Source organism: Stegastes partitus, unplaced genomic scaffold, assembly GCF_000690725.1.
Source record: "Stegastes partitus isolate 25-593 unplaced genomic scaffold, Stegastes_partitus-1.0.2 Scaffold464, whole genome shotgun sequence".
Lineage (NCBI taxonomy): Eukaryota > Metazoa > Chordata > Actinopteri > Pomacentridae > Stegastes > Stegastes partitus.
This window is the reverse complement of record NW_007578195.1, coordinates 126,192-145,876: the sequence shown is the minus strand read 5'-3', so window position 1 is coordinate 145,876 and position 19,685 is coordinate 126,192. Positions and strand designations below refer to the sequence as shown.

The 19,685-nt window shown below is 39.3% G+C and overlaps 3 protein-coding genes across 3 annotated transcripts in view; 2 read left to right on the top strand and 1 right to left on the bottom strand.

Moving 5' to 3' along the window:
* LOC103360795 (E3 ubiquitin-protein ligase RNF213-like) overlaps positions 1-2,445 on the top strand; it is a 60,675-nt gene extending 58,230 nt beyond the window's left edge. The window contains exon 53 of the mRNA XM_008286692.1: positions 775-2,445. Within this exon, the coding sequence (XP_008284914.1) occupies positions 775-931 (157 nt within the window). The 3' untranslated portion in view covers positions 932-2,445. The remainder of the gene's footprint in view (positions 1-774) is intronic.
* LOC103360783 (pyroglutamyl-peptidase 1-like) lies at positions 147-19,356 on the top strand. Its single transcript, XM_008286680.1, has 6 exons — positions 147-157; positions 9,708-9,881; positions 11,957-12,009; positions 13,060-13,176; positions 13,535-13,767; positions 16,385-19,356. The coding sequence occupies exons 2-6, from the start codon at positions 9,848-9,850 to the stop codon at positions 16,578-16,580; spliced, it is 633 nt and encodes a 210-aa protein (XP_008284902.1). The 5' UTR covers positions 147-157; positions 9,708-9,847; the 3' UTR covers positions 16,581-19,356.
* On the bottom strand, positions 3,790-7,729 carry lsm4 (LSM4 homolog, U6 small nuclear RNA and mRNA degradation associated). Its single transcript, XM_008286679.1, has 5 exons — positions 7,648-7,729; positions 7,019-7,060; positions 5,956-6,054; positions 5,194-5,374; positions 3,790-4,717 (listed from the first exon to the last, which is right to left on the bottom strand). The coding sequence occupies exons 1-5, from the start codon at positions 7,648-7,650 to the stop codon at positions 4,587-4,589; spliced, it is 456 nt and encodes a 151-aa protein (XP_008284901.1). The 5' UTR covers positions 7,651-7,729; the 3' UTR covers positions 3,790-4,586.
* Positions 19,357-19,685: the final 329 nt, after the last annotated feature.

Genomic DNA, 19,685 nt, shown 5'->3' with positions numbered 1-19,685 from the left:
TGTTCAGAGTTTCGGATTTAAATCGGCTGGAAAGAGCGTCTCCCTTCAACCAGATTGTTTCCTGACTGTTATTTATGACCGATGCGGATTCTCAGCTGAGGGAATGTGCTTTATCTGTAAACATGCTGAATTTACAGTATCACACACTGTAAATGTTGTGTTGCCATGGGAACCAGGCATGTATTTAGTTGGCGATGCAGAAATCACATAAATATGTTTTTATGTTTGGCTCTGATCTGCTGTCAAGTCTGTTTTTGCTAGTGGACAGATGATGCAGCTTTTCTGAAGCTGATAAAACACAGATTAGAACATGGATTGTTTTACTGGTATTTATTACAGAGAATATTCAATCAATAACATTAATTTCACTTTGATTTGGCCAGAAATTAAAGTGATATCCTGCATTATGGGACAGTGTCAGACCTAAATGCACTTCAATACAAGATCAGGTTTAAATATATGAAGTTTAAAGTTAAATTGTTTGAATGTTTGACGTCAAACGCCCCTTTTTATGTGAACGCACAGAGTCTGAAGCAGAAAGTCTGAGTTGACAAATAAAATTGAGAACCACCTTAATGATACCTGTGATCTCTGACTGGGGCTTTAGTTCTTGTCACTTACACAGTGAAAGCCCGGTTATGTCAGACTTGCTTCGTAGTACAGCCCTCTGGTGCTGAACCTTGTTTACATAGTTGGTTTAAGTTTCTGTTTTTATTCATCCTGTAAGCAAACAGCAGTAATGTGTTAAAATACATACCTTCTCTTTCTTTGCAGTGTGATAGAGACAGTTGCTGCCTACATGGACCGTAAAGGAGTGGAGGTGCCGCTTTACGTAGAAGAAAACTTCCCTGAAAATCTGCAGCTCTCCCAGATTGTAGAAACCTGGAAATACGCCGTCACAGCCAAACAGGACTGGATGATGGAGGGCTGAGCTGGAGTCTGGAGAGGCTTCGGTCTATCCGTTGTGTTATCATCAAACATTTAAGAGCTAAAGGAAGATTTTTTTTTTGTTTCTGATTTTCTTGATGTTTCTACAATAATTATGTGTTAAAGATCTAAAGGTTGTATCCTTTAGGTTCAGGAAAACAACAAAGCACAGCATCATGAGTGAGCTTTAATTGCTTTCTGTTAATATAGAAAATATTTAGTAGAAATTCTGATGATCTACTAAAAAAATGTTTTTGACTTTGAACATTTTTACTATTCACCACCAAAATCTGATTATTTGGTTAAAACAAATCTGCACGGTGGCACAGTAAACTAGTACAGGGAGTACAAGTTGTTGTTTTTTCATTTTTGCTCGTTTATCTTTGATTTATCTGATTTTTATTGTGTTTGTTGAGACTTTTCGGATCAGTGACTCCAGAAATACAAGAGTCTGTGAGTTTGTAGAGAATTTAGCTCATCAGTTTATCAAACATTTTAGAAACCAAAGGACGGTTTCACTTTTTTTTTGTTCTTGTTTTTTATGTTTGGGGTTTCAGTGTTTTTTCTTTCTGAGAGTTATGTACAAGAACTAAAATATAACCTTTAAGCTCAGGACTATAGAGCCTTATTCAGTAAAAAAATACTCTCAGGATCTACTCAGAACATTTATTTGACATTTACAAGCATTTACTTTTTGATTGTTTTATGTTGGTTTTTTTTGACTATGTACAAACCAAAATCTAATAATTACAGTTAATGAATCAGCTGGATGGTACAATAATCAAGTACACAAAACAACATAATACTGTACATTCTGCATTTTATATTCATTTTTCTTCCGCTTCATATTACTTTGTTTGGTTAGATGCATTGAGGTGATTGATATCATTGTAAAAACAAAACCACTGGTTTGACATCAGAGAGGATGTTACTATGTCTTTGATTTATCAGATTTTTATTTTATTTGTTGCATCTGATCATGTTTGGGACCAGTGAGTTTATAGAGAAGTTAGTTATCATTTTAGGAACCAAAGAAATGTTTTACTTTTTCCTTTTTGTATTTCATCTTATTCTTGTTTTGAAGGATTTTTCTGTGATAACTGTGTAAGAGATTAAACAAAAGAACTTTTGGGCTCAGGAGAAGCGATCAGGCATAGCAAGACAGATTACACTCAGGCGCCTGATGCATCCATCAAAAGCAAGCTGCTCATTTTGTTATTTAGTGGAAAATCTCAGGATCTACAGAGCAATATGTTGTTTGACTCTGACAAGGACTTGCTGTATGACTGTGTACATTTAAGGATCATACTGTTTTTTTTTTTTTTTAGGTTTATCATTTACCACCACAATCTGTTTATTAATGGTTATTGGTGAATGAATGTGCATGGTGGTACAGGTGAAAAAAAAATGAATCCTGCACATTTTTTTGTTCACTTTGAGGTACTTTGTTTTGCTGCATTGATGTGATTGATATGTTTGCAAAATCACTGGTTTGAAATAAGAAGTGGTACTCGTTTATCTTTGATTTGTCTCATCATGTTCCAGATCTCTAGATTGTCCGTGGGTGTGAATGTGGGTGTGCTTGATTGTCTGTCTCTAGGTGTGGCCCTGCGATGGACTGGCGACCTGTCCAGGGTGTCCCCTGCCTTCGCCCTGGGTCGGCTGGGATAGGCTCCAGCCCCCCCGCGACCCTAATGAGGATTAAGCAGTGTATAGAAAATGGATGGATGGATGTTCCAGATCAGTGACTCCACAAACGAAAGAGATTTTAGTTTTCAGTTCATCTCTGAGTCTATGTGCTAAAAAACAAAAGAAGATCTTACTTCATTATTATTTTTGGTGTGTGGTTTTATAGATCTCTATGATAATTATGCATGAGAAAGAAAAAGGAATAAAATCTGCTTATATACTGTCAAAAATCTGATCATACGTAAAACTGAAAAACAAGTAACCTGTCAGTTCTAATGCTGCACTGAATGTTCAGTCATTTAATGATCAATAAATCTGGGAAAGTTACATTCGTGTAATTTGTGCTGTTTAATGAAGAAGTCCATTTACATCCGTTCCTGAGACTTTGCTGTAGTTATCTGCAGTTTTGATCAATTCTGCACTTTTATTTTCAGTCTGATCCAGGAAACAAATCGAAGAACTGATCAAATGGGATGAACTTACATTTATCTGTTCAGCTTTCTGATCGTTTTCACTGTAAACTAGTTATTGTTTGGTCAATGACTAGTCAGCGCCGCAGTCGGTGATTAAAATGAACATTTTTCAAAACTTTAACGATAAGACAATTAAATAAATATGTGGCTCCCATTCTTAATCCTTTCTGTGAACAAAAACATAGGTGAGAGCAAAGGCTGACGAATGTGAGGTGGAATTTGGAGCTATTTTTCAATGAGATTTTAACTTTTGTCACTTTCATTATTCATCAATGTAGAACTTTTTTTTTACTCATCACGCTCCTTTTTGTTATAAACATAAAAATCCTCCATTGCTGATTCTTGACTGGTGACAAACAACTATTTTCAAATTAAAATTGTGATTTGAAACCAGGCAAATTAGCAAATAGCAAGGCTGTCGTTTAGGATGAACATTTTGCAGCGTGTCTGTCTGAGAGTTTTATAAATTCACTCCTCTCCCTCCTGGTGTTAGTCACATGCTTGTTGATGGCATCTTGTGGTCATGCTTCACTGCACATTTGGAATCTATTACAAAGTAAATACTCAACTGAAGCTTGACTTTAAAAAGTTCAATTGCAAATCAAATCGTGATTAGATATCACCCCCAAATCATTCAGCCCTAACAGCAAACTGAGGTTCAATCTTCAGATATAAGAGAACTGTTACTGAATAAATACAATTGATTTAACAAAAGCTGTTTAATTCTCATGTTCTCATGTAAATAAATTACAATATCGTCTTTTGTTACAAAAATAAAATGAAACCCAACCAACACGACATATGCTGGACTTATCCATTTTAGACATAAGAATATGAGAATGTTGTTTCCTAGAAATCCTAATTATCAGCATCACGTGTTGTCTTACAAATGCTTTAACAAAAGTGTTCATTTTCAGGGACCATATCTTTGTCTCCTTGCTGTCCGTCTACTGTCTGGCTGCTGTGATCAGACTGTACAACACAGCAAACCACAGAACGTCACAACCAACACAAGAATAAAGAGCAAATTATAAAAAATATTCATGCAACAGAAGTTGGGGTTGGGTGCTTTCTACACTGGAAACTACAAACGAGGAGACGACCACCAACAAAAAAAACCTGAAACACTTGTTCCAGTGTACCAACAGATGCAAACCTGATTTGGGAAAACACACAATGTGGTTTATGAAACAAAATAGTTTTGTTGTAATGATGCAGAAATTTGTACTAAAGGAGAAACCTGCCAGCTCTGACTGATAAACTGGCATACAGTCATAATAATAAAAAAAAAAGTTATCAACTTCCAGACGCTAAAAAACAAAATTCAGTGCAAAAGCACAGCTTCTCTCGATGTCTCCAGGTTTGGTTCCTGCAACGATCACTCCTAACAAACATCACAGCAGAACAATAACACCAGAGTTAATTTTTATCTTCATGTGCTGAAGGAGGAATCACTCTGATTGACAGGATGTGTAGTCAGATGTGCATCGTCATCTGTCAGTGCTGGTTCTTCATTCCCGGCGGTTTTCCTGGTTTCTTATCCGGCTGCTGCAGCTGCTGCTGTTGCTGCTGCTGCTGTTGGCCCCGACCAGGACCCGTCATCCCTCGGCCACGACCGCCAAACAGACCTACAGGGAGGACGCATAATGATCCTGTCAGCAAAAAGGCATGCCTCCTATCTATTAATTTTACATCTGAACAAATTCAGAGGACGTTTTGATGCCACACCTGAGAGCATCTATACTGAGCTCATCAGAGCTGTAGGACATGCCCGAAAGCACCACTCAGGTGAAAAAACATACCCGGTAAAATATCTTGATGCTGATAATAATCACTTAAAAATATTTTGTTGTCTGAATTTGTGTTTTATCTAGAAGAAAAACATTTCAGAGCTTGTCAAAAAGAGTCTGTCTTTATCTAACTGGCGTGTTTTTCAATTCTATGGTTCATACACCTCCGTCACACCTGATATGAATGATATACAATCATGTTTATTTATTTACAAATATTTTGGGCAAAACTTTTTGCAGAGATATTTGGACACAACCTAAAGCTGTACTCAACAGTCGTGCGTGCGTTATGACAGCAGGCACAAACGACTCACCTCGGCCGGCTCCTCCTCTGCCTTTGCCCTGCTGCTTGTTCTGCTGGGCGCCTCCACGTCCGCGGCCCTTCGACACCACCTCCTCCTTCACCATGTCGATGATCTCGTCGGGGATTCGCAGATACTTGATGGTGCTGCCTCGGATGTAGCACTCAGGCATCCTCCAGAACTTATCTCCATCCTGTGAGGGGGGGAGTGGGGGTGTCAACACATCCCATCTGCTCAACTGTTTACTCATCACTTCACATCCTTTTGCATGTTGAGGAAAATCTCACAAGTACGTTGGACTGAAACCCCGATAAGATCCGTGCTGAAGGAATCAAGCCACTGATGCGCTGAACATCACCAGTAGTATTTAAAACAGGTTGCAATTTTACTGACTATATAATTCTTTTAAATCTAAGCCTCAGTTAATGTTCACTGCATAATAGTTGTAAAACATGCAATGGAGCGTTACCACATGAGAGCCCATCAAAAGCGAATCCGGCACACAGGGAGGACCTTTAAACATTTAAACCCTGCGTCAGATGGGCTGCAAAATGTATGTGGTGTGGCTATTAAACGACGAGACTCTGCTTACATCAGGCAGACCACAGTTCTGCCTCTTTCTCTTTGAAATACACTCGTTGTATTGTACTGTCCTGCGGGACGCTCTCCATGTAAACATTGGACCAAACAGACGTCTGCATTGTCTGTGTTCTTGTTGAAAGAGACTCTATCTGCAGTTTGAATGTCTGCAATGAAGTGAGTGCTCAGCTTTACCCTGGAGGTGCAAATGACTTCTCTCAGGTTGATGTTCATCCAGTTGTCACAGCTGACCAGGTGGCCGTTGTACGTCTCTCCATTCTTCAGCTCCACCAGCTGAGGAGAGACATGACAGGACAAACAGGCGGCTGCTTTAGAGTCTTTGCAGAGGTTACAGCTTCAGTTCTCTCCTGGTATAACTCATAAAAAGAAGACACAGCAATCACAGACTACACAGATTACAAGTTACCATACCAGCTCAAACAAAGACATTCCAGTTAACGTGTACGTTTCAAAGTTTAGCCAATACTGGCGGTAGTTTATCAAATAATATTAAACTAATTATGAAGTCACAACAGCAGCACAAAGAGCAAGAAAAACCAAACGCCAAAATCTAAGTAACTGCTTACCAGTCACTGGTATAAAGAGACCAAATGACCGACTGAAAACATTAACAGACTTACAATAATAAAATGTATAGAATAGAATGGGATATACTTCATTTATCCCAGACCTGGGAAATTTAAACATCACAGCAGCATCCAAAAAATATAGCAAGAAAGTACAAGAAAATAGCAATAATTAAGCAATATGCGTCCTGGTGTCCGCACACAGCAGGTCTGAATGTGGGGAGAGTGGTAGAGAGCGATGTATGGTTAAAGTCTCCTGAGATGACGATCAGAGACTGAGAGTGTGATGTTTGCAGCTGGGACACTGAACTATGGATGAGTTCACAGACTGCAGCAGCATCAGCCGAGGGGGGGATGTAAACTGTAATCTCCAGGACGTGCGAAAACTCCCTCAGCAGGTGAAACGGCCGCAAACCAACCGCCAGCAGTTCAGCATCCTTCCTGCAGTTCCTTACTTTACAAAGTATACCATAAAATTAGACACCTTAGGGGATGTTTACAGCTTTTGGACTGTGTGTGCTTTTAAAAAATGACTTTCTCTCCCAGGACTAGACGTACACATGATGACTACCAGTTCACAGCCTAACACTGCTGTATCCATGATCAACATTAAAATACGTCCAGCTCCTGCCAGTACAGGCTTAATGACAGCAGAGAGAGTGTCTCCTCACCATAGGATGGTTCTGGGCAGTCTTCAGCAAAGACAGGGGAAGCTGCAAAATAACAGTAAAAGCAGGTCACACACAGGAATACACAAGCAGTCAGCATTATTCAATCAGCTGAATGGACCTGATCACGACATTTGAAACATCAACCAGACACAGCTCGCATTGGGTGCTGTAGGCAGCCTGATACACACGAGACACCATAAATCTCCCAGCAGTATTTGATTTATTGTCTACCACTGATGTATTTACCGCTAAGTGTTATTTATTAGCTTTCCAAAGAGTCCGAACACCGCTTTCAGGTTAATGCTATTTATGCAACGAGTCACATTAATTATCCGTAACCTTACAACACTCTAGGAGAGATTGGAGTAAAATTAGCTCAAATGTGAGCCCGTTCAGCTCAGTACATAGCTTTTCTTTAGCGGTCTGTTAATCCTGCTCGCATTTCACAACAACTGCTTTAATTAAATGATGTTTAATTTAGCTACTACTGCTAACGTAACTTAGCTAGCAGATCGACTGAGTCCCGGCGCCGCGGTGCTGCTAACGCTGTTAGCATTAGCCGAATAGCAGGTGTGCAACTGAAAATGAGAAAGCTACCAACTCCCAGAATTAAATAGCTTAATACTGACCATTCTGAAGATATTTCCTTTCTGTTTAGTGTGTTACTTTCTTCTTCAACACGGGTTTTCCCACCTACCGCTCTTCTTCGCCTTCTAATGAGCTTCCGGCGCAGCGGTGCGTCATCACGGCTGTTTCAGAATGCTGCCCCCTAGTGTCACAAACACGCATCTCCAAACATTATTTACATGAGTCCATTATTATTTTACCTGTTAGTAAGTATGTTAATTCCACCATTTGCCCAAATGCAAGTCTTAGCAACCAAGTTATTATTGTATTAAGTAGCATTTTGGGTGGAATAAACTTCAAAAACGTCAATTGAAAAGCACTATTTGGATGAAAAAAAAAACTTTAAAATTATAAGTACTAGGACACTTTTAAAATTATACCTGTATTTTGCGAGAAATCATCCTTTAGAACTAAGTTGCATATTTTGGCTGTCATTCATTGTGGTAGGTGGCGCTGTCTTGAAAAAAAGGCTCTGAACGTGCGGCTGTAGAAGACGCTGTGGCCCTATGACTGTGGTCAATGGGACCTCGTTCACCCAGTCGAAATAGGAACACAATCTCACAAATGTTGTTTTGTTTGTTTGTTTGTTTTAAAGATATTTGCAGGTTAGAAATTTGAGCTAATCTGGCCCAGTTCCCTTATCCACCACATAAAGCTATGTTGACAACAGACTGACTATAAATCCACTTGGAAAGGGTGTGATTGCTGAGTTATAAGAGCTACTTTGTTTTCTTGATTGTCTCTTCTTATCTATAATTAGGGATTATGGGAAGAGGACCTAAATTTGCAATTGGAAGAAGAAACATGGGATTAAATACTAAAGAAGGTCTCACAGTCTAAAGTTGACCATCGGCCTAAATATACTACAGAAGAACTGATCAAGATTTACCCTGATGTGAGCGCCATGTGTGCAAAAATCAGTACTATTGCCTTTGTGTCTCTGACTGATAAGCGACTAATTCTTTTTAGGTGGAAAGATGAAACAAGGCCCACTCATTAGGCATCTAATGCGGTTTTTGCAAATAGAAATTCAGTCAGATTGGATCTGCTGATGATCCTTCATATAAGACCTGGCAGTTATTCATCTCACATGTCAAGACCTGCAGAGTGGATATGACATCTTGAGAATGATTTCATCTGAATTTGAGTGGTGTTGAAATGTGCAGCAATATTTATAGTAATGTCTGTGTTGCAAGTGGCCATGGTTTGAGCTGTGTTGTGTCACAAAAGTTTTTATTTTACTTCCTTTAATTTACTCATTTAATTTTATCACTATCGTCTCTTTGTCTTCCTTTCATCATCCTTTTTGTAGTTGTTTCTATTTTATTTTAGTACTAACTTACTATCTCCTCTGCCTGATGTGTAATGTAGATTGATAAACATGTTTGCTTGTGCATCAGCTGTCCACATTGAATTGCTAAATGACATTTTTATATCAAAGTGTTCTTTACATTTTAAAAAGTGTCCAAAAACAGATTATGTTTATCACTATTATCAAACACCTACATGAAGTAACAACATGTCGATCATCTTCTGTATATTTTCAGCAAAATATACAAGAAAAAATATACAAAGAGAACCATATACCGAGATATACAAGAATAATGGAAAATAGCCACGATAAAACTAATTAGGAGAAGTGTTTTAAAAGAGGAGCAGAGCCTATGGGAGGGAATTCAGTAGCTTGGTAAGCCAAAAAAAAAAAAAAAAAAAAAAAAACATTTTAAGTAGGAGGTTACTGTTTTGTACAGACATTAAATATAGAAATAAGGAAACAATTACAGAAGTAGATCTGTTTATCACAATTAGATGCAGTTATTTATGTTATTTTCTTTCTTTTTTTTCCCTCCGTATTTCTTCGGTCACTTCCACAGCTTTCAGCACGTTACTGATGACGAACATAGAATTTAAAATTGTCAAAATACATTTTTCATTATGAGCACGCCTGTCAAATTGTTTGTTTATGTGTACAATCATTGTTAAATAAAGTTCTGTTGTTAAAAAAAATAAAATAAATAGCACGTTACTGATGACGTAAGGACGTCACGTCTTACGCAGGCAGCGGACTGAAGGAGGACCGCCGGTTCGGTTTGTGCTCAGCAGAAGAAGCCGTCAGCTGCCGAGGACAGCGACTTTCTGTACCGTCCTGGTTCGAACTACAGACCGAGAAACAACAACGGATCCTCCGCGACAGGACGGGAGATGGACAACAGTAAACGGACGGTGGTCGTTACAGGTTCGTCTTATTTTTACCTGCTGCCCTCGTCGTGTTTGTCGGCGGACTGAGCGGCGGCTGAAGTGGAGGAAAAGTTGAGATGACAGCCGCTCCGCCGGTAATGGCGTCAGGCTGCTTCACTCTGCTCGAGCTGTGGACCGAAACAAACGTTTTCTTTTAGTTTTAGTAATGACAGTGTTGTTTTCTGCTGTTTGTTGCATATTTACAGGCTACTGACAGATTAGGTTAAAATTTAATGTCGTTGTCTGCGTGTTTTGTCGAAAGGCCGTATAAAACAATATAAAGGCAGAGGTAAACAAAATGTCACATTTAACAATATTCATCTGAAATTCATGAAGTTAGTGTATCTAAACACCCTGGGTCCCCCGTTTTAATGAAGAGGTTAGGAAATCCACTTCTGAACATGTTTAGTTAAAGAAATAAAGTCTACATTCACAAATTATCTCAAACAAATAATAATCAAACATGAGCTTATAATGTTGATCACAATGCCATATGCAAGCAGACCTGCTGTTAAATAACTGACTGTATTTATGTATGACAGGAATAATGTCCATGAGAGACAGACAAGACAGCAATATACAAAGAAGAAAATGCAAACATTTAATAAATTGACAGTAGTTGATATTATATGTCAGTCCATTAGGACAGTTTTAACTTTAAATTTAGTGTTTTTCGTCTTTGTTGCTTTGTGTTGAGCGCTTCATCCACTGACAAACTTTTGGACTTGGTCTCATAATCAGAGCTCTTTCCAGACATAGTGTAATTATAAATCTGAAAAATGGTGGTTAAAAATCGGTAACCAGTCACTAATCAATGACTGTTTGCAGCATCGTACTGTACTGGATTCTATCTGGAACCTCACCCATCATGTTTCCTATTTAATTGCACAACTTTGCATAATAATATAAAAGCCTGGACTTAAAACCGTTAGTGTCAGCTGCATAACACCAAACTGTCTTTGGAGTTTTGCTTTCCGTGATTTATTTTCTAAAACATATTTTGCATTACTATTCAATGAACTGAATATCCTGAGTAATAATTACAGTGATAATAATAATTCAAAAATAAATATTAATATGCTGCATATTCAGGATTGTTTTAGTCCAAAAACTATACTCACTACTGCGCTGCTTCCAGCCTCATCAATATAATATCTTTTAAGTGCACAAACTACAGACTTGGACATTTCATTTTAGCAGAAGTAGCAGAGACATTGATTTGGTGTTTTCAGACACAAAGGAGTGGAGAAACTCGCAGCCCCAGCTGATGGGAGACGTGTAGATTGCCTGGGAACAGCACCTTCACAATAGCTGGCCGGCTGGCAGCTGCCTCCCCTCACTCTGCTCCTTTTCAGCAGCCTGTCAGACAGACAGATCCCTTCTCCACCCAACCCCCAGGGACCCGCTGACCCTCGGACGGCTGGTGGAGGGGGGATCAGTTATAGATCCCTATATAAACAGTTCAGAGTGAATATCCATAGGCTGCAGCAATATTTTGTTTGTAGGTTACATAGAGTGCAGCTTTCAGGGATTTATTTGTAATAATGAGTGCCATTCTGGAAAACAGCGTTATTTACTCAAATAGTAAATATTAAACAATGGCCTCTCAATGTTTTTAATATAAGGGATGTTGGACATTTTCTGGAAAAGGAGAAGGTGCACGCTTTATACTGCAAATCAACAAAGTTTGATGTTATCTTGCATTCATATCAAAACATTATCAAATCCCTACTTAGTCAGAAGCTACATTCGGAATGTGTATTTAAGTCGTATCAGCAATAGAGTGAAAACAAACTGCTGAAATAGCTCATGGCTTTTTATTGAAAGGAAAGTAGGAGAGGAGAGCCGATAGAGAGACTTCTTTGCATTTGCAGCTTTTTTTTTTATTTATTAGTGGACATTTGAGTAAACCTGGAACAAAATGTATGATTTGTAGTGGCTCATCTTTACAGATCTTATCTGTTTGTGAAAATGAAAGTGTCTCTTGAAGTCACACCAGGATGTCTGAGCCTCCCTAACCAGAGACATAATCACTATTTGTTCATCAGCTGAAATATCGGACATCTTTTGCAGGTTTTGGGCCATTTGGAGAGCACACCGTCAATGCCAGCTGGGTAGCAGTACAGGTATTTGCGCTCCTCTATTTCTGTTGTAATTCACAAATTCAATAATTATGTTTTAGGATTTTTATTTTTTTTTGTATTTTATGTTCTGTTGAAATAAATGTCACCTCGACAGAAATAATGAGTAAGTTTACTTTTTACATTTTTAATATGCTAAGGCAAATCCTTCTAACTTTCTTCTAAAATGTTGTGTATCCATTCACTGAAGACTCTTGAAGCTTATCATACCGTTCAGGCTCCGGTCATGTAATTAGCAACATTTGAACCTGGCCGTGTTGCAGCGACGTGATGCTGTAGTAGCTACCGGCCGGCTTCACACTGCAGCAGTGCTTGCCAGAGGCTTCATGTGGGGGATGATGGTGGTTGTCAGGGTGTCTAGACGGCCTTGATAAGGATATTAAAGGCAAACAAAGGGCCGCATTGTGGCAGGGTCACAGACGTGGTCAAACACGGCTCTTTTCAATACAAGTGGGGGTCAGTGTCCAGGGCTATTTGTCCTGCAGGGAGATTGGGGGAGGTGTTGTTACAGATTTGTCTTATGTGTGATGCCTGTGATTGCATCTTTTTCTTCTTGCTTTTGCCATACTGGCTTCGGTTATGTAGAAGGTTGAATGTTGCCTTAAAATGCTTTCTTGTTATATTTTCTTATCTCAGTGTAAAATGGTGCTATCCAGGAGTGGCAAGGCAATTGAGAGACATCTCTCCTCTAAGAAAAAGCAAACAGGGACTGAAATGTGCCTACCTAATTTTAAATACTCAACAAAAATTCTTTGTAGGGACTTATTTTGTGGCAAAATTTGTGACACAGGAATAGACAAAGAGGATAATAAGCAGTAATGTACTGAACTAATACACATTTAGAAACGAAAAAGAATTAATTACAATGACGCCATTACTTTTCTACTAAAAAACAAAAAAACATCTGCTGTTTATTAAGATTATCCACAGCAGTTTCATAACGCGTATTATGTAAAGTCAACTCAAAAAAACTACAAATGTTGTCTCAAACTGTGAAACGAATTGGAGCCATAAAGCTTTTGTTTGCTCTGCCAGGAACTGAAGAAGCTTGGACTGGGAAGTGAAGTGGACTTACACGTGTATGAGGTTCCTGTAGAGTACCAGACAGTCCAGAGTTTGGTTCCTTCATTATGGAAGCAGTATCACCCACAGGTAAGAGGAGACCCTGATTATACCGGCCTTCAGTGTTTCACTTTCGTAAGAAGCCGGATTTTATGGTGTCACAGTTTGAGTTGTGTGTATATAAAGAAGAAATGTGTACAAAACATACTGCAATACATTCAGTTACATGCTTTTAGCTTAAGTGTGGCACAAGCTCTCTATGAAAACATTCAGTTTTAACAACTTGGTTTTCATCTTCAGTTTTGGAAAAAAAATGGAGACATTTCTGGTTCTGTTAAAATAGTCATGTCTCCACGAACCACAGGTGTAAATGCAGCAGAGATCAGAGTGGAGCAGAAATATGTGACTAAATCTGACCCCATGTTTTTCTTGTTTCCTTGTCGGCCAGTTGGTAGTTCATGTTGGAGTCTCAGGCATGGCCACCACTGTCACATTGGAGAAGTGTGGCAGAAATCATGGCTACAAGGGCCTGGACAACAGCAGCTTCTGTCCTGATTCGCAGTGTTGCATTGTAGGAGGCCCAGACTGCATCAACTCCGTTATTGACATGGAATCAGTCTGCAAAAGAGTGACTGCATCGGGGCTGGGAGTATCCGTGTCTGTCTCCAAAGATGCTGGAAGGTAATTATCTAGTTTTTATTTTCATTTTTTTTAAATGGGACTTTTTTTTTGTTTTGCCTTTTGTTTCCAACCACATGCTTCTACTTTGGAGAGATAAAGAGACGAATACACATCCACACATGAGTCAGATGTGAAGAGTGAGGTGCATTTAGTTTGACAGTTTTTATTTTAGTTAACAGTATGACAGACAGCAGAACAAAAACTGTGAGCAATAAAGTCAGGAGTGAAGTTAGGATGTAGCATTGCTTGATTAAAATCAGTTATCACATTAAAAAACTTGCATGTTTAGAACTTACAACAAATTTTGACCCACTTTGTATTTATTTTACGACTAATAATAATAATAATAATGATAATAGAGAGTTTGCATGTTCTCCCCGTGCAGCGTGGGTTCTCTCCGGGTTCTCCGGCTTCCTCCCACAAGGTCCAAAAACATGTTGAGGTTAACTGGTGATTCTAAATTGTCCGTAGGTGTGAATGTGAGTGTGCTTGGTTGTCTGTCTCTAAGTGTAGCCCTGCGATGGACTGGTTACCTGTCCAGGGTGTCCCCTGCCTTCGCCCTAAGTCGACTGGGATAGACTCCAGCCCCCCCGCGACCCTAGTGAGGATTAAGCGGTGTCTAGGTGATGGATGGATGGATAATATTAATAATAGACCCCTTTTTTATCAATATGCCATTTGAATGCTATCAAAGCAAAGATAAATGTCTTCCATTAAGGATACTAACATCTGGATGATTAAAATGCTTGAATTTTAAAGACAAAAGCAAGACAGAATATTCAGAATCATGATCACTGTTTCTGTCCAGCTGTCACACATACTGCCCTGCTGACATGGAGCCACTCTACACTGATAGCTGCTAGAGAACACATACAGCATCTGTTACTGCGACTGTAAATGTCGAGGCCTCGACTGCCTGAGCCACTGAAGCAAACGATTAGAGCCTGACCAGTACTAGATTTGTACGGCAAATAAACAATATTGTTTTAATAATGACGTGGGGAAGAGATCACGCACAGTGCTGAACATACAGAGTATTATCACCTGAATCTGCAGCTCCACTTGGCTTTTCAGAGTCTTCATACAGTTTCAGCTCATTGTTTATCTGTCCGGCCTACAACTCTACTTGGAAACCTCTGAAAACCTGCTGGACACTAACTGCTCAGCACCAGACAGACAAAGATACTAACTAGCTGGTGAGCTGAGCACAGTGGAGCATGTAGCTGCTAATCGCTAAGATATTTCTGGCAGAAGGTGGTGGAGACCAAAACAGAACAAAACCGTTGCCCTTAAAGTTGGAATAAAATGTTTTTTTTACCTCTTACTATGAAATGATTATGACAGTGCGATTTGTTCTTGACAGATATATCTTCTCTAAACTTTATTAATAAGTTAAAGTTAATTAGTAAACCACAATTAACTTTTGCAAACTGTGTATTCAGGCTTAAACTAAATTGGGGGTATTGAACAAATATGTGAAGGGTTTTGTTTCAATTTTTCAACCTTGGTCATATCACAGGAAACACATATTCGAGAGGATGTCATGCATTAGAATGTTCAATATTACTCTTTAAAATGTCACTAATATTGAGTACGGCCACCCCTGACACAGATCAATGCGTTAAGGCATGGTGGCATACTGTCCACAAGCTTGTTGATGGTGTCAATGTGCAGGACGTCCCACTTTTCGATCAGATCCCAAAGTCAGAATTAGTTTCACCTGGTAGCTGGGACTCAGTATGTCATTATTGCACCTGGTCAAAAGTGATTACTAGAGAATGACTATTGGACTTACCCAGGTGGTTAGAAATATTCCTGCTATTAAATGAGAATATTGATGCTTGAACCACTTTAGCTTTTGTCTTGTTGTAGTTCACTGACATATATGCCAGTACTACAGTGTACACTTGTAGCAGGCTGGTCAGGCCATAGCAACGGTAACAACAGCTTCTGCGGTCTAACTGTAGTGAAAATTATACAAACAGTATGCCAACTGATCTGACAGTGACGTATCATCCCTGCATTCCAAGTGTCATACTTTCTCCTTTCAGTACAGCTCTCCCTACAAAGTACATGCTGTTCATGCACTATGCATACAGTTGGGACAGACTACTTTGTCATAGCGTAGCACCTTAAGCTTTGACATTCTTGTTCATATACTCATCCCAGTCTGTAAAATAACCTGTCTGTGAGCTCTCTGCGGCTCAAGCTTGTTACTCGAGCAAATCACTGTGAAGTATTTTCTGCTGTGGAGATGATTGTGGGTCAGAAAAGCGTACTGCAGAATGCCACCACATGTAGTAGAGCATCTACATATAACACACTGTGTATTGGGATATATTTCTGACATATTATATAGTACGGCAAAATGGGTATTGGAACACACCCAATGATGTTGGAAAAGCTGCTGTTTATGATTCAGGTAATGTGTTATTCTGCAAAACTGTACTTGGGGATAAAGGTATCACTACACGGGACAACAGACACAGAATAATGTGGCTGATGCATCAGTTAGAAGTAGCTCCCGTGTCTCCAGTCAACGCCTCTATCTGTGTTTTTTGTTTCCTAGAGAGTTGGCGTCTTCTTTGATTCAATGCCCTGCTCTCTTTCTGAACAGATATCTCTGTGATTTCACATACTACACATCTCTGTACCTGAGCCACGGACGCTCCGCCTTCATTCACGTGCCTCCTCTCGGAAAGCCTTACAGCGGTGAAGACCTGGGCCGTGCGCTGCAGGCCATCGTCCAGGAAATGCTGGAGCTTCTGGCCCAGGCTGAGGAGAAGATCCACTGCCAGCAGCACTTCCACTAAGTGACCTCCAGATGCCAACCAGCCTCCCCAGCCTTCACCACACAAGAGAAATTGCACTTAACCACAAGTAGCCAAACTTCTTCTTCTTCGTTTTTTTTAAACTCTTGTCTTTAATGAAACGTCAGAGTGTAGGCATTTTCTGTGTTTATTTCTTCATCGGTTTCTTGTTTTGCTAGGTCTGGTTCAGTTATGTTTTAACGTCCGCCAATGTGGAAGAGATAAAACGGGAGTCCGAAGACAACCCTTACATTGTAATTTAAGCTTTTATCCCATGTCCAAGGAGCACGAAACATTCTGGATTTGGAGTTTAAGATACAGAGAAAAAAGACTTGCTGCTTTTTTGTGTTCATATGCAGTCGCAGCAGAGATGCAGAAAGTTTGTAATGTAGCAGATTTTATCCCCAAATGTGACTCCTATTAGTGCACCTTATAGGGTTAGGGTTATTGAAATGGTTATAGAAGGCACATTTGGGGGAAAAGTAGAATCAAAAAGCTTTCTCCTCAAATTTTACTTTTTAAATTTCGACTTTTACTCAGTCACAATATGTTTCAGTTAGCGGGTGTTTACACCTGAATGTCTATAAATGGTCAATGGACGTATCACATTATGGTTTAGTAGAAATGTTTAGCAGTAAACTGTGTTTGCAAATTTTGTTTTCCGACACATATTTAGTTCCAGCTGCTCTACGGCCCACCTGGGCTGTTTCACATTTGATGCTGAATTGTTTCTTGAGTCCTTTTTCTTTATAAGAAGTTGAAAATTTGCCTTCTTTTACAAAGGTTATTTAAATCAGGGAACGGGTTGGTTCCAGCTCATACTTCCCCAGTTTGTCTTGTCGGCCCAATTCTGACAGAAAAAAAACCCAAATCCACTCCTCCGAGGTCTGGCCCTGGGCTGTGCAATGTTATTTTACAGATCTCATCCGTTGATGTAGTAGGAAATTCCTGTCATTGTTTTATTACGGCTGCATAACTATCAGACAGTTTTAACTACAGACATTTTCATACTGCAGAAAGCAAAATTTTCTTTAGAAGGAGGTGTTTATAAAACTGAACTAAACAAATATACAATCTAAACTGCTTAGCAATTAATATTCTTTTTAAGTGCAAAATGAGTGTTGGGTGTTGCGGCTATATTAGGCAGGAGTCTCCCAGAGTACACAAAGATGTTGAATTATCCGCTAGTCTGGATTTGTGGATAGTGAAATACACTGAGGCCTCCACTTGCTGTGATACTCGATCAGATGTCTCATGGTTTTATCTTTGTATTGGTATTTGCAAAGGTATTCTATCTTAAACCGTGTTGAATACTTGCAAAAAAAAAAGAAATGCAATTGAAGAACAAATTGTGGTTTCTCGTTTCATAGTTGTGCAGCCCTGATTGTTATCCCTCGGTAAAAGCTTTCTGTTGTTCCCTTCACTGAATCAGATATAGCTGCTTATTTTATCTGAGAATTTGATTTTGATGAAGCTGGACTCTGATTTCAGTCAGAATTGGGCCTTGATTTTTTTTATTTCTGTAGCACTTTCTCTGTTTTTGTATTTCAGTTTGACTTAATCTGGAATCTAGACTGCATTTCTCGAGCAATGTGAATGCTTGTGTTTTCTAGTTTTATTTTCAGTCACTTTAACTTTAAATATGTAGCTTTTCACACATACACGCATCCATATATTATTTTTTTTTTTACCTTTTTACTCCAATGATTATAATGATGTATGTGGCGTATGCTTTATATGTGAGTTATGCTTTCTTTTCCCCTAAGCTTTGCTTTGTTCTGACCTGTTTAACACACAGCAGCAAATTCCTTTACTGTGGCGACACTCCCAGATGTTAAACTTCTCTTTTATGGCTTTTTATTGGCTTGTCCTCTGTACTACTGTGTAGCTCAGCATCTCCCTGACTGCAGATATGTCAGGACAGCCTACACCGCCTAATGCAGCTTCATTGTGATCAGTGATGGAGGAAATCATAGCATCAGATGTTCTGCTTACTGCCTCTGTGAATTCCACACAGCACTATGTATGGGAAATACACAGATGTACTTTTAAACTGTCATAGTTAGTCTTCAGATACTGACTGAGTACTGTGCATAGTGCTGCCGTGTTGTTAAGCTAGTTGGTGCCACTGAGTTTTTAGCTGTGTGTGTTATTTTCAATGCTGTTCTGTACAAAAGGTTTTTACCACAAAGCAGCATCACGGAGCACCGAGCCGAACGTCTTCTCAGACCTAAGTTTTGTAATAGCCTTTATTATTTAGCGTATGTCTATGTTATGTGGTTTAAAAATCTCTGATGGAGTTGTTGAACTGCTGGGCGTGATTTGTAGGTGCTGATATGTTTCCATGTGGCTTTGAGTGTTGAGAAGCGAAAGGGTTTGTAGAGGTGCTGCCTGCAGAGTTTCTGCTCACACAAACCTCCTGTTTATGCACGAGGTGACCTCCGACCCCGACTCTCTCCTGTGCCTTGCTGTTGTTTATGTGTGCTATTAAAAGGCCTTACGAATTCTCAGTGGGTCGGTTCAGAGACATATTACTGATGCTGTCCAGTCCCATTTTTGGCTACCTCAAAAATACTTTTTTGTTGTTGTTTTTATCTCACTGTGTGCTCTGTTGTACACTAACATTGTGGCTCTGTGATTTATTATGGGTTCCTGTGTTTAGGGAGGATACACTGACAAGTATCTTCTGCTTCATTAATAAAGCCCTGTTACAGTAAGTAATCTCCGCGTTGTGAAAGGAAAGGCTTTGAAATAAGGAATTAAAGGATTGCAAGTAATATGTCTGTCTGTTCTGTGTATTTTTCTTTTTATCCAATACTCATCAGTTGTGCTTTTTGACAGCGTGGGATTAATTTGCCACTTGTGTGAATGTAAAGCTGGTACAGTGAACATGAAAGATCATAGATGATGCTGTAAAAACAAACATTCAGTAAATGGTTGGCCCAACGTCTGCATGCATGTGGTTTCGCTCGGGCAAATTCTCATCACAAATCTTGTGTTCTGACACCACATCGTAGACAAAACATGGAGGCTACGTATGAATAGTACACGAGAAAAAATTCTGCAAAGCATAGATGTCACGCCGAGGTCTCACTTACCAGTAGCTCT

Coding starts and splice junctions, on each gene's coding strand:
- lsm4 (XM_008286679.1), bottom strand. Junction 5,375..5,955: donor AAGTCATTTGCACCTCCAGG/GTAAAGCTGAGC, acceptor CCCCCCTCACAG/GATGGAGATAAGTTCTGGAG. Junction 4,718..5,193: donor CAGAGGAGGAGCCGGCCGAG/GTGAGTCGTTTG, acceptor TCCTCCCTGTAG/GTCTGTTTGGCGGTCGTGGC.
- LOC103360783 (XM_008286680.1), top strand. CDS start 9,848: ATGGACAACAGTAAACGGACGGTGGTCGTTACAG. Junction 12,010..13,059: donor CCAGCTGGGTAGCAGTACAG/GTATTTGCGCTC, acceptor TTGCTCTGCCAG/GAACTGAAGAAGCTTGGACT. Junction 13,177..13,534: donor GGAAGCAGTATCACCCACAG/GTAAGAGGAGAC, acceptor CTTGTCGGCCAG/TTGGTAGTTCATGTTGGAGT.